The sequence below is a fragment of the Lycorma delicatula genome, chromosome 9 (genome assembly GCF_047948215.1).
Source record: "Lycorma delicatula isolate Av1 chromosome 9, ASM4794821v1, whole genome shotgun sequence".
NCBI lineage: Eukaryota > Metazoa > Arthropoda > Insecta > Hemiptera > Fulgoridae > Lycorma > Lycorma delicatula.
In genome coordinates this window covers 127,498,379-127,513,839 of record NC_134463.1, presented here as the reverse complement: position 1 = coordinate 127,513,839, position 15,461 = coordinate 127,498,379, and the positions used below count along the sequence as shown (strand labels likewise).

The window sequence follows — 15,461 nt, the reverse complement described above, 5'->3', positions numbered from 1 at the left end:
TCTACGTCCGTAGACACAAAGAATAATGTTTAAAACTGTAATGTAATCTCAAGGCAGAAATCACAATTAATTTACTAGTATCACTAGAATGTGACTGTACATAGCAATAGTTTGCAAACTCTCCAAATTTGTACCTCGCGTTGTCGACTAGTATTTACTAATGTTATAACAGGATAATAAACATTTGGTGATTCAAAACGATTTTTCTATAAATCTCATTTTCCTAAATTTTAAGGAATTCCAAGCGGCTTCTGAAAACCACTATGTTATGGATTGTCTTCAGTTGAATGTACTGGATCACCATGATAATAAAAAATATAAGCTGAAAAATTCCACCTTTAATGATTTAGACAGAAAACAATTCCCAAATTATTCATACAATTTAATTTATTTGACCAGGTAAGCACGGTTCAATGATTACATTGAACCGTGCAACATCAATCGTGGTACATCAATCACAATTGATGCTTGATGCAACATATACATATACATATATGCTTGAGCAACATATACATATGACAAAAATAGTGGTAGCAAATTAAAGTTGAAGTTGATAGCAAGTTAGCAATAAAAATTTGCAAGTTAGGCAGGATAAGTTAATTAAAAGAGTAAAATCATTTATTAACTATTCTTTATTTAACAAAAAAATAACATCTAATCAGTAATGTATATTAAGAAAATACAAAATGAATTATTATTTAAGTGTCATTACTGCCACAATCGGATCTAAACAAACTTAATTAATTACATTAAATTGACAAAATCAAAAAAAATTACACTTCACTAGATCAGGTTTAAATACAACCTGGAAAGGGATCCACTCTATTTTTTCTTAAAATAAATTGAATTTTTCTGCTCATATCTTCATCATAGATGGCCCTACATTTTTCATAATTAACTCTACGTCGCATCTGAAATAGAAATAAAAAATTAATGAGCAACTGATACTAATAAATTACTATTAGTAAGGTGCAGCAAAAGAGGCAAATATTTATACTACGGATACAAAATCTAAGACTAAACATAAGTATAGTATATAAATAAATGTTTATTTCAAGTTAAGGGTAGCTCAACTAATGTTAGCGTATTATCTGTATATCTCTCCCATCATAATATGTTAGTCTAGATGTCCTTAACCTTAGCAGAAATAAACTATAGTTCAGAAAACTCAACATTGTGCAGCAAAGTTATTCACAGTGTTGGGTTCTGAGATGCTATGTTAATTAAATTAAGCTTGGTCAGAGATAATTTACCGGGTTCTCGTTATTGATGTTTTAATTTATCGTTAAATAACTGATAAATTAAAATTGTTTCTCTGCGCACAAGATATCAATTTTTAAAGGCATTTTTTTAATCAGTTTCCACAAGTAAGCAAATGATGAATTTTTTTGAACGAATAATATTTATACCTTTTTTACATTTAAGTACTGTTATTTCTGTTAGTAATCGATATGATTTGGTTTTTACTTGCATCTTATTTATTGGTTCTGAACAAAAATAATTCAAAACCCCTTTACATTAGGTTTCATCTACTTAAATTTATGCCGATAAATCTTGATTTTTCTATTAAAGTGTTTGTTCGGTATAAGTCAAAGGCAACAAAAGAAGTTACTAAAATTCATCAAGTGTAAATTTATTTAACCAAACACAGCAATTTAAATGAATGTAATCTTAGTAAAACTTGTGAAATTTTGTAAAAAACATAAATATTTTTATATGCTGTAAGAAACAAGATATAACTCTGCTACAATTTGAATATGTTTTCAAGTTGTTTCATGAGAAAAATCAGAAAACCTTCTGATTTCAGTTGTTCAGTTTTTGATGATTTTTATTTGTAAAACATGTTTCAAAGAGGCAATCTAACATTTTTGATTTGTAATTAGCCAGTATAAAAAACTAGAATAACAAAATATCCAAGCAACATGAAAAAGCTGGTGTCCCCTCATCATTTTATTTTTCCATGACAATTTTTACACTAGACTTACACGACAAAACTCACTGTTAATAATTGTCAACCACTAATTATGCTAAATTTAACAAAGCTTGCACATCCAGAATGAATATTATTTTCCTTAAAAATTAACTCAGCATGAGCTTTTTCTACAGCTACATCAGGTTATTTGCTACCTGTGATTTGTAAGTGGCAAGGAGTCAAGTAAAAAGTTGTACTTGTTACAGTACTGAGACAAACGTAGGGGTAACACAGTTACTGGAAGGGAAGTAAACATCAAACATATGGATGTTGCTTGAAGAAAATATATAGAAATACAACAACACACAAGATCAAGTCAGAATCTGTTATCAACATGGTAAGACCACAAACACATAATAGTAACTAATTCAACTGTAAATATTCTGGATCAATGAAGCTAGACCGAACATGTAAACATTAAATGAATGGCCCAAGAAATCGTTCTCCTTAGACTCTTCAATGTAAATCATTACAATCAGGTTTACCTGGAAAAGAGATTAAATACAATGATAGAAAGAATATAGTTGGTAGTACGAGATCCACTGTGTTAAAAATATGCTCAGCTTGAATGCTTATTAGAGTTAATCAGGAATGTTATAAAAAATGATTAACCGTTGTATATCTACAAATGAATTAATAATATCTGATCACACTGTAGCTGGGGGAAGGTTAACTATTCTCGACAATATACTTAACACTGAAGACATACACAAACATCAACAATGTGAAAATCTTGTACATAAATGATGAAAAAACTATAAACTTTAGTATACACACATAAAAACGACATTTTAAATGAACAAACACAATTTTAAGTACATCATGAACATCTTGATCCTGAGGGGAAGACACCTACCATGGGACCACCAGTCCTACTGCCATGCCCTCCCCCTGTACCTAGCCCTTAGGGGCTTCACCAGAGGTCATCTTCAGTAGCCTCAATACACATATCAGTCTGATTGCTGTTAAGATGCCACCAATGTGAATGCCACAAGTGACATTCACCTAACATGTATGTATGTCACCTAACATGACACTAACCCTAAACTGATACCATTTATCGGTCTCAAATGAAACTACACGATTGAGCTGCACAACCATTGAGAACTAAATACACATGAGACCACACTAATTAAAACAACAAAGTAATAAATCAAAAGACATAAAACCTACAATGAGAAAACAAGAACAATCGAAGCATTCAAAGATAACAGCACAACTAAACCGTGAAATAATAAACAACAAAACTAACTAAACCCTAACAAGAAGATAAGTAGAAAACAAAGTAATAAAACTACAACGAAATAACAAAACTATAAAAATAGTCAGACAAGAGAACACCTATAAAAATATCAAAACGTACAAAATAATAAACAACTAAACCCTAACAAGAAGACAATTCGCCAAACAAGGGGACAAAAACTACAACAAAATAACAAAACTAGGAAAATCACGAAGCAAGAAGCAGGGACAGCAACAGAGAAAAAACAAACAGAAATACACGAGCAGTATGATAACACACATTAACAAAAACACACAAACTTAACAAAACATAAAAGTAAAAGAACTTCAAACTGTTTGTACAATCACCTAGATCTAGGTATGAATCTTGTTACACAACAACCACCTGTGCACGCCTACATGCAGGACATTCAACTGACTTACAGTAATGAGATTCAGGCTTACCAACTTGGGAACAGTTAACACAATTAGGTCCACCTGCTTTCCTAATTGGACAGTCCTTTGCATAATGTCCCTCCTTGCTGCAGCAGCAACATAGCTCCTTGCCCTAATCTGGAGCATCGGAAGCACCGACTCCCTCTAATATAATACTTAATCTTGCATGACCCATAATCCACAAATAACCTACCTTTCCCAAGAAAAACAGCATGTAACTGCTTGTCAAATTCAACTACGTAATGCACATTACAGGTGTCTTTGTTCCTGCATGAAAACTATTTGAAAAAACTTTTTAAAATCATCTTCTGAATATTTTTTATTCTGAGTCCAAACCGCAACCATGAACCCTTGCTCTCTCAAATCTCGTGGGACGTCGTAAACAATCACGGAGTCTCAGGACCTTAGTGGCCACCGTTTTTAGTAAATATTCATTAATCTTCTCAGCGCCTCTGATATTTCACTCAATCTCACTACCATCTGCCACAATCCTGCCTGACACCTTGCGGATTTTCCTTCAAACTGAGAATGTGCAAGCCTTCCTTCCTGGCCTAAGTTCTTTATTACCTCTAGGTTTATCAGTTAATAGTATTTTAGGCCTAGATTTACACTCATTTACCCATCATTTAGGCCTAGATTTACATTCATTTACTCATCCTGGCCCTGAAACCCTCGATATATCCCTGAAGTCGGTCATTCCTCTTAACTGTCAATAAATGTAAAAATTGAACCATTTATGCATAGCAACTGTATGAATGTTACACTTCTTTCTTTAATATTTTTAAGATTGCCGAGAAATTCTTCGATCTCACCGATTGAACATGCCCACCAGTCTGCTCTAACAACCTCATTAGAGACTATGTCAGTGGAACCTGATTGAGATTCCAACTTTCACAATGCTGCAGCCCCAGCCTTTTTGGCCTTCATGGGTGGTAAATTTTGTTTCTCAGGACCTACAGAGATAACGAATATCTCTACTATTCTAGCATCACAATTGGAATCATTCTCCTCAGTTGCCACTACGTTAACCACTCCTTTAGCTGCCCCAGCTGCTTCTGCTTTTCCACAGTTCTCTCTTGCTGTAGTTTATGACCTGACACACCTTCTGCAGTGACAGACAGATCCACCATCGGATGCATCACTGTTTTCTTCAGAAGCTACAGCCTCAATGACCTGCCTCGATCGAACTTCCTGACCTATCTTAGTCGATTTCTCTTTTTCCTCTTTCCTCAGCCTCTTTGGCTTCCCGAGACTCTTTCTCTCGAAGCTTTCTCCATAGTCTTCCTCTCCTTCCACCGATACTCCCTTTCCTTCGTTCTAACTTCCCTATTCCTTTGTGTCTCCTCGTAATATATCTTACTTTCAAATGTCCTTTGTGCCCTTTCCACCTTATCTGCGCCCGCTTAAGAAATCTAGGAGAAAACGATGGTGAACATGGACGCTGGTCATCCTAATCACTCATACCGAGAATAAAATAAAACTAAAATCAAAATAAACAACTAAATAATAAACATACAAAACAAACTAGTAACCAAAAACATCAAAATAACAAAATGTAAATAAACAAAACAACAAATGATTGCCAATAGGAATTAACTGACACGGCTACCATTGCTAATATAAACAACTATAACAAGAACGAAACTATAAATAAATATAATCAAAAAACTCCAAATAAAAAGCCTAAAACAATTATTCTAACCATGTTGAAATTACTCCCTACACCCTTAGAGGGTGATCTGAATATTAAATCACCCACTTAGCTGAAAATTTAAATCACCTAAGGCTACCCAACAAATGCCCTAAAAATCAACAAAAAATAAAAAACAAAATAAAATCTAAACTAAATAACAAAACAAAAAATTAAACACCTAACAAGACACACAAAAACTACAAAACAAAGAACGAAAATACCACAATTATAAATAAAACAATAGAGCTTTGGCAAATGCATCCAGTCTTGTCGGCATCACATGCTCAGCAAACCTGGTGGTAATCTCTTAAGAAATAACCATTTCAAGTTAAGAATAAACTTCCATTTTTAAAAAGTAAACTACAGGCAGAGAAAACTTGATGATTTAGGAAATGAAAATAAACAAAAAATTTCATGCCAATCTCACTTCATTTTCCTGTATCTGCCATTTTGTGTTTTTTCAATAAAATGTAAACCTTAAGAACAGACTGATATCTTAATGAAATTTTGTGTCCCTGTACCTGACTACATCTTGCATAAAATAAATAAGTTTGAAAATTTCAAACCTGTGGGCATTAAAATGTTAATTGTTATTAGCTCTGTAAATATTTGTGTTATCAAATTATGTTTTATTAGATTGTTTTAGTAGTCAGAAAATTTGACAAAATGGACATGAGGCACAAAATTTATTATTACTAATAACAGAAATTATTAATTACTATTATTTCAGATTAGAGTGGTGTTGCAATCTAGTGTCAAACTTGTTTACAGATAACTCTGTAACTGTTGTGAAACTTGTTAATGACTTGAATTTTGATTTACAATAAATATAGATATGGTCTGCTATGAAATGAGACAAACAGATGGGTGGGATCATCAGCTGTACCTAGAGTTGGAAATGTTCAAACATTGAGAAGCAGTCCATAGCGACACAGAAATAACATTTGCCAATGATCTCAAAAAAAGAAACAAATTTGTAATATAACAACTAAATATTCTACACACACATGAAAATTACCTACATTCTATGTTAATTTGAATATTACAAATGAAAATCAAATCTTGTTGCTTTATAGGTTTCTAAATATATCTAAGATCAGAAGGAAATAAAATAATCAAGTTTTAATTAATTACCTTAACAAACAGTAAGTGTAGTATAGTATAAGTTTTACATCGTTTAATACAATTTTTCTAAAAAAAACATTATAATATATTTACTTAAAATTAATATATACTTACTTGAAATGGTTTCTCATAATAACGAGTTCTTCTATACTGTTCAAATATTCCTTCTTGCCCCAATATCCTGAAATACAAATATAATACTGGTTAGGAAAATATTTATATCATGCTGACAGAACGCAATTTGGTAGACTATTTACTAACAGTTAAAAAAAATATACTAATTTTTTTAGAAAACTACACAATCATGAGAACTTACATAACTGAATTCTGATTAGCTTATAAAAAAATTATACATTTAAATTACTAACAAATCTACATTACTTTTCAACAAAGCCCCCACTCATATTGTGATTTATAAAATAACACCTTTAGCAGATCCAGGCTGGAGATTAATAGGATTAATTGCCTTATTTCATTACATAAGCAGAAGTGCTTTTGAAAACTTAATTCAACCATCAGCAGCATTACATTTTTATATATATATATATATATATATATATATATATATATATATATATACTTCAAAAACATCACAAACTCACAATATATAATAATATCACTTATTCATTTATATTTTATTTAAATTTCTTTTAATCCAATTAAATTTTATTAAAATCTTTTAAATTATATTTACTTTTATCACACTTTAAAAGCTTATAAAAAATTTTAAAAAACTTTTATTTTAATTAATAATTTCAAATTATAAATCATAACAAGATGTAAATTATAAAAAAAAAACTTTTTAAAAATTATAAAGATGAATTAATTAAAATTATGTTTAAAAATTAAAATGTAACAATTTTTTGCACATGTACACAATGTGATGTCAATATAAACAAATAAATTAAAATTAAAAGTAGAATTAAAAACTTTTAAAATAAAATCAAAAACTTTATATATGAATATTAACTTAAATATAATTTATTTTCCTCTTGATTGGATAGAATTAAATAAAATAAAGACATATCTTAGTGAAAAATATTACCTTTAATTTCTTGGGTTAACCAATCAATTATACAAACTTATAAATTAAATACACGTTTCACTTAGAATTCTCTAAGCTTTCTCAGGTGACAATACACATCATACAAAAAATTCATACATCTAAAAAATTAGCTGGTCTACCCATCATAGATAATAATATTTTATCCCCACCCTTGTAATAGATCCCTCTACTCATAGCTGACTGATTTTATCTTTAGATAATTATCTCCTTGTATAATAACCTGATTGCTATTTTCCGTGTATTGAAATCTTTACGATGCACAAATTTTTCTAGAAAATTACAAACATTAAACATTATTTTCCTTAAAACTAAATTTACAAGATTAATATGATTTTTTAAATTAAATTAACATATATGTTGCTATTGTTCTGTTGTTGACAGCGTTTACGGTGGTATGTTTTCGTTAAATTGCCTCGTATTTTGAGACATTTACTAGAAATCGGCTGAAATTAAAGGTAGAACTAGACACAGGGTTCGTGCTTCCACGAACTCGGTTAGCTAGTTCAGAGGTTAACGATATAGAACAATCAAGATGTCTGGAAGAGGCCTACAGTGATGGCAAAAGCCGAGTTTGAAAATCACTGATGTAAATGTCTAACGAGGCATTTACATCGGTAGCATCCCAACGAGGCCTGGCTTATTACTATTAGATGTAAAAAGTCAGAGGGTGAAAGACGACTCCCGTTAAAGCCCATCAGGACTAGGAACTGGGGGGAATAGCGACCGGAAGCGTGACAAGGCGGGTGTCTTACTCTACGGGGTTGGGATGTGTTTAAAGTTGATAGAATATATAATAGATTGCTCTTCGCTGGCCACTTTCTGGCGTGGAGATTTGGTGTTGTTATTCAAAGGTGGCGACAAAGATCCTACTGTTAGTTCTTACCGTCCACTAACGCTCTTGCCCGTGATCGGCAAGGTTTTTGAGAAGGTCCTATATTTGCGTATTAATGTTAGATTGGCTACTGATCATTTGTGAATGGGACAACCAGTATGGTTTCTGACCGAGCAAGAGCACTCAGGATGCCACACTAAAGGTGATGGATGTAGCTTCCTCTAGTCCATGTAAATATGAATTTGGGTTTTTTATGGACATATCCAGGCATTTAACAACTTATGGTGGCCCTCTGCCTTGTTTCAGATGCAAAAGTTTAAGTGTAATCAAGGTACTCGGTCGTGGTAGGATCCCGGGTGGCAAGGGGTAAGGCTTAGGCGTTGGATTGGTTGGATAGGCCCACTGTCATCATGCCACGGTTATATTTGTATTGTTTGTAATTCAATTTGGGGCTCCCACTGGTGGGGGTGGCTGTGCCGCCGGGATATGTAAACCCGTGCGACCAGAGGTGTGGCTTCCCTCCGCCGGTGGCGGTCCTGATCGTGACTTGGTAAAGCCATGCGAAACACCATGATGGGACCGAGTGGGGGTGCGGGTTTTGTCTCTGGCTCCTGCGCAGCCCTGAATGAGGTTGCATTCCCCCTTGTTAGGTGACATAAATTGGTCAACTTATTTGGGTGTAGGTCTGAATTTCTATGTTGCGTAAGACATAATTTTGATCGGTATGAGTGTAGCACTGATTTAACTTTAAACTTGGTCGCTCAGTTTTGCTTGTGTGATGAGGTGAGATTAAGTATTTGATTCTTCTGGAATGTAATTAATATCTACTGATTTTGAGGATTCATCAACAGCCTTCTAGCGAATCAGAAATTTCTTTCAAAGAAGTTGAAGCAATCGGAATCGGTAAATCAGCACTATGAAGTACTGGTTTCATAGCTGAACGAACATGTTTAGCCTGAGATAACCACTTTCAGTAAAATTTAAAAGAATGTTATATAACAGGGCCACTTGCAAATACAAAACAGACTTTGTCAAATAACAAACAGTTGAAGAAAGAACATGAAAAGTCTTCAGAAAACTTACTTTCAAATATGTAATGCTGAAAAAGTACAAATTTCTCAAACTTTAAATTTTTCAAAAAGTTACTATTTAAAAAAAACAGTAGGGAAGTAAACAATGCAAGGCAAATAGTGAAAGTATAAGTGTTCTTTAAAAACAGATCAAATATGTAAAGTAGATTTTAAAAAAAATACAGAATCTTTTTTCACTTTACAAATTCTGCTAAGTTAAAAGTAGTTTTAAAAACAGGCTTCTGATTTTAGATACACTGGTTTCAGGAGGTAGATCAAACATTTAAACTCCCTGACCACAAATACACGCACAACATAACAGCACCACAAAATAACCATTGGTATAAGACTGTATCTGGATTTGCCTAGTATAAGTTTAAAACTTCTACTGAAATATCAGGTGATTTGGGATCTGTTTTCTTGAAGGAAGGCTCCGAGTGAAGGTTGGGAGATTCCAAGAAGGGAAATTGCAAGGATGAACAGAAAATAATGGGTAATGGGGAAATAATGGATAATTTGAAGCCGAGCTTAAAAAATGTGCATTAACTTTGAATATCTAGTATATAAGATATGCATGTAAAATGTTGGGCTTTTATTCAACATATGCAAGATATTCTAAGCAAATCCCACCAATGTATAGAGAAAACCAAACAAAAAGGTTACTTCTAGGTTAGTTGTACAAGTACTTTATGCACGAACAAAAATTACTTAGTATAAATGCAGTGTTCAAAGATTTTACTATAAAAACAAACATGATAAGTGGAATAAATGCTGCTGTAAACAATCTGCTATATGGAACACAGATACTAGACTAAACGTTTAGCCAACATACTTAAAATATCCCCTGGAATAGGAAGAATATAATAAACAGGATCCACCAAAGACAATCCAAACATGGATTTAAATATTCAACACATTGAAAGGTAGACCACATGATGTCTGATCATAACTTTCCTCAAGGTACATATTTAAATTATTGAAAAGTTTGAAGACAAGTTGCTTAAACATTCTGACAAATTTTAGAACATTTGGCAACAGATTAACTTTGTGCATGACATTGGAATATTATAATAACAATTACTTTTCCAAGTTCCATGAACATGTAAAAATCATCACTGTCTGTATAACAAACATGGCTGCTAAAAAAATAAAATAAAATATCACACACCCACATATAAGGGTAAACATATATCAAAAATTATCAGTTTTTTGAAAATGGTCAACTGTGCAGAATTACTTTATATGCTGTAACATACTAAGCAATAAGTGATTAATAAAAAGTCAACTGACACATTAGTTTCAATCTTTTGCTCACTACATTTTCTTCTTATAATTAAACATTCTTGGATCTTTCTTTCTTTCTTTTTCCTGTTTAGCCTCCGGTAACTACCGTTCGGATAATACTTCAGAGGGCAGTCTCGGTTCGACTATTCCTGAGATTGTGTAAACATTCTTGAATCAAATACATTGACATTTCACTATGACATTACTTTCAAGAACTAACAATTAATACAAAGTGATATCAGAAACATACGATAAAACAAATTTTAAAATTTAAATACCTGTTTAAAGTCCTAACTGCTTCATCAACATTCCCATTCCGAACTAAAACTGTTCGCGCAATAAAACGAGTGTGTCTGAATCCCATTTCTTAAAATGTAAAAACTAACCTCTTCCGACCTTATACAAAGTAATTCCTACTAGAATAAAATCATTTCAAATGTCAGCGCTGAAACTGGCGTATTATTGAACTAAATGTAGTCAGTCCATTTTTCTTACTAATGAATTAAAAAAAAATCTGTTATTACAATTTCTGTAAATTATAGGCTTATCTTCAAATATAACAGTACGAATCCAAATTTTAATCTAGTCCAAAAATTGCTCATTAATAGAATAATATCTCACAATAAAACAAACAAAAATAAATTACAAAATAAACATGAAATATACAATATCACAAAATATTAAATAAGACTAAGCTTTGAAATATATATAAAATTTTCAACCAAAGAAGCAGGTTAAGTAATGAATGAGACCGTCATTCGTGGGTTGAGGTAGACTTGACTTCAGTTAGAAAAACAGACAGGGAAGCCAAACTTTGTCAAAAGATTGTTGAACGTATAGGAAGGATGCCGAATAGTATTCCTTTCTTTCTAGGTACTGATCATACAGGAATTTTAAGGCCTGCTTGATGGACGAATGGCCGCCTCTGAAGCCAAGCTGGTGATCAGTTACCCTTCTCTAAGAATGGCCATAATCTTTAAAAGAGCAGTTTTTCAAAGATCTTTGAAGGTAGGAAGTAAGCTTATATGAAGACAAGTCATTTATGGATTTATTCGGCTTCAAGACCATAATAACCTGCGATACCTTCTATTCTAAAGGAACCATTTAGTTTGAAGTATCACATTTAATAGGTGGGTTATATAAAGCAATCCCTAAAACTGTAAACATTCACATCTTACCAGTCATCATATCCTACGGTCTTCCTCGACCACTCAATCTAATAATCGGTCGCGATACTTCCGCAGTCGTAACGGGAAGCATAGGGAAGTGGGCTATCCAGGAATTTAATGATAATCTTCATCAACATCTCAATCATGTGCCTTGAACACAGCATAGGTGTGCAGAAAATAGTTCTGCGTTTAGGTTATCGCTGCAAGGCCATTCATTAGGGGATCTTATAGATAGAAATGGCACCGGCGGCCTTTTGAAATTCCTCGTAAAACCCCCCACAACGAATGTTCATCTCCACCCAGGGCGGATAATCGTTCAACATAGTCTCTAAATGTTTGATTTTATGACTGACTTCAAAAATCTCTTAAGTTTGCGTGCAGACCTGTTCTCAGGATTCCTGTAGTGCTGTCAGCTCCACTGAATTATTCTTTTTTCCTTCAAATTCTTTTTTATCCGCATTGAATTCCATCCCCTTTCTTGGATAATTCCTTCCTTCTCTGCCTTAGTTCATCTCCACTGGCAAGAATGCCATGCTGCCTCCCACATGGTAGATGTCAAATGAAGAGTTGCGTCATCGATTTTATCTATATACTTCAAAGGAACACCCACTCTCTTCTCAATCCAGAATTAGTAAGAATCCCAGTCTTACTATTGTGGGCTTAATAAAAATGGATTTCCTATTTCACATGGCTTTTATCCTCAGAGTCAGTATCACTTCAGAATGATTGGAAATAAAGTCAAAACTGTTTCTGATGTCAGAGTATAGAGGGCCAACTCCCAACCTAACAAAGAAATCCAAGAGTAGGTCAGTTCAAGCCAGGGAAGTGAGTCACACTTCTTTATTACTCTACTTCGGGTAGTTATTAATTTAGATCTCCAGTGGATGTGTTTTGAATTCCAGGCACTCCCTGAAATGAAGCGGCAACCCTAGTAATGGAAATACTCAGAGAACATCTCATTTGAGACCACATGGTGAGGAGGTCAGTAGGTTGCAGAGAGCCTATGGCCAAGTCAATCTGTCAACCCAACTGAAGTCAGGATGTAGTTGATTCTGAATGGTGGGAGATGAGTGTGCTTGATCCCATTTCTAATTACCAGCACAGTTCCTCTCTGCACCCTGCCGTTTGGCTAGTTGGTCAAGTATACGGAATAACTGCGAATACCGAATTAAATGCAGTTGGTGAGACATATCTCATAAATAAGATAGATAAGATTTATCTTCATAGATAACGTAAATCTTATCTAGTATATATCTTATCTAATATATCTAGTATGTAAATATATCTAGTAAGTATATATATATATATATTTTTTTTTTTGTCTTCAGTCATTTGACTGGTTTGATGCAGCTCTCCAAGATTCCCTATCTAGTGCTAGTCGTTTCATTTCAGTATACCCTCTACATCCTACATTCCTAACAATTTGTTTTACATATTCCAAACTTAGCCTGCCTACACAATTTTTTCCTTCTACCTGTCCTTCCAATATTAAAGCGACTATTCCAGGATGCCTTAGTATGTGGCCAATAAGTCTGTCTCTTCTTTTAACTATATTTTTCCAAATGCTTCTTTCTTCTTCTATTTGCCGCAATACCTCTTCATTTGTCACTTTATCCACCCGTCAGATTTTTAACATTCTCCTATAGCACCACATTTCAAAAGCTTCTAATCTTTTCTTCTCAGATACTCCGATTGTCCAAGTTTCACTTCCATTTAAAGCGACCCTCCAAACATACACTTTCAAAAATCTTTTCTTGACATTTAAATAGAGTAAACATAAATAAGATAGATAAGATTTATCTTCATAGATAACGTAAATCTTATCTAGTATATATCTTATCTAATATATCTAGTATGTAAATATATCTAGTAAGTATATATATATATATTTTTTTTTTGGTCTTCAGTCATTCGACTGGTTTGATGCAGCTCTCCAAGATTCCCTATCTAGTGCTAGTCGTTTCATTTCAGTATACCCTCTACATCCTACATTCCTAACAATTTGTTTTACATATTCCAAACTTAGCCTGCCTACACAATTTTTTCCTTCTACCTGTCCTTCCAATATTAAAGCGACTATTCCAGGATGCCTTAGTATGTGGCCAATAAGTCTGTCTCTTCTTTTAACTATATTTTTCCAAATGCTTCTTTCTTCTTCTATTTGCCGCAATACCTCTTCATTTGTCACTTTATCCACCCGTCAGATTTTTAACATTCTCCTATAGCACCACATTTCAAAAGCTTCTAATCTTTTCTTCTCAGATACTCCGATTGTCCAAGTTTCACTTCCATTTAAAGCGACCCTCCAAACATACACTTTCAAAAATCTTTTCTTGACATTTAAATTAATTTTTGATGTAAACAAATTATATTTCTTACCGAAGGCTCGTTTAGCTTGTGCTATTCGGCATTTTATATTGCTCCTGCTTTGTCCATCTTTAGTAATTCTACTTCCTAAATAACAAAATTCTCTACCTCCATAATCTTTTCTCCTCCTATTTTAACATTCAGCGGTTCATCTTTGTTATTTCTAGTACATTTCATTACTTTTGTTTTGTTCTTGTTTATTTTCACGCGATAGTTCTTGCGTAGGACTTCATCTATGCCGTTCATTGTTTCTTCTAAATCCTTTTTACTCTCGGCTAGAATTACCATATCATCAGCAAATCGTAGCATCTTTATCTTTTCACCTTGTACTGTTACTCCGAATCTAAATTGTTCTTTAACATCATTAACTGCTAGTTCCATGTAAAGATTAAAAAGTAACAGGGATAGGGAACATCCTTGTCGGACTCCCTTTCTTATTACGGCTTCTTTCTTATGTTCTTCAATTGTTACTGTTGCTGTTTGGTTCCTGTACATGTTAGCAATTGTTCTTCTATCTCTGTATTTGAACCCTAATTTTTTTAAAATGCTGAACATTTTATTCCAGTCTACGTTGTCGAATGCCTTTTCTAGGTCTATAAACGCCAAGTATGTTGGTTTGTTTTTCTTTAATCTTCCTTCTACTATTAATCTGAGGCCTAAAATTGTGCTTCTTTTGTCCCTATACTTTTCCTGAAACCAAATTGGTCTTCTCCTAACACTTCTTCCACTCTCCTCTCAATTCTTCGGTATAGAATTCCAGTTAAGATTTTTTATGCATGACTAGTTAAACTAATTGTTCTGTATTCTTCTGATTTATCTGCCCCTGCTTTCTTTGAAGTCACACTTTTTTTGAAGTCTGACGGAACTTCCCCTTTTTCATAAATATTACACACCAGCTTGTATAATCTATCAATCGCTTCCTCACCTGTACTGCGCAGTAATTCTACAGGTATTCCGTCTATTCCAGGAGCCTTTGGGCCATCTAAATCTTTTAATGCTCTCTTAAATTCAGATCTCAGTATTGTTTCTCCCATTTCAACTTCCTCTTCTTCCTCTGTAACACCATTTTCTAATTCATTTCCTCCATATAACTCTTCAATATATTCCACCCATCTATCGACTTTACCTTTCATATTATATATTGGTGTACCATCTTTGTTTAACACAATATTAGATTTTAATTTATGTACCCCAAAATTTTCCTTA

General features: G+C 33.2%; 1 protein-coding gene across 1 annotated transcript; it reads right to left on the bottom strand.

Annotated features, from left to right (window-relative positions):
- Positions 1-614: 614 nt before the first annotated feature.
- LOC142329897 (small ribosomal subunit protein bS21m-like) lies at positions 615-11,154 on the bottom strand. Its single transcript, XM_075374813.1, has 3 exons — positions 10,998-11,154; positions 6,582-6,648; positions 615-911 (listed from the first exon to the last, which is right to left on the bottom strand). The coding sequence occupies exons 1-3, from the start codon at positions 11,081-11,083 to the stop codon at positions 795-797; spliced, it is 270 nt and encodes an 89-aa protein (XP_075230928.1). The 5' UTR covers positions 11,084-11,154; the 3' UTR covers positions 615-794.
- Between the last annotated feature and the right edge of the window lie 4,307 nt (positions 11,155-15,461).

Coding starts and splice junctions, on each gene's coding strand:
- LOC142329897 (XM_075374813.1), bottom strand. CDS start 11,083: ATGGGATTCAGACACACTCGTTTTATTGCGCGAACAGTTTTAGTTCGG. Junction 6,649..10,997: donor GCAGTTAGGACTTTAAACAG/GTATTTAAATTT, acceptor TTTGTATTTCAG/GATATTGGGGCAAGAAGGAA. Junction 912..6,581: donor ATTATGAGAAACCATTTCAA/GTAAGTATATAT, acceptor TTTCTATTTCAG/ATGCGACGTAGAGTTAATTA.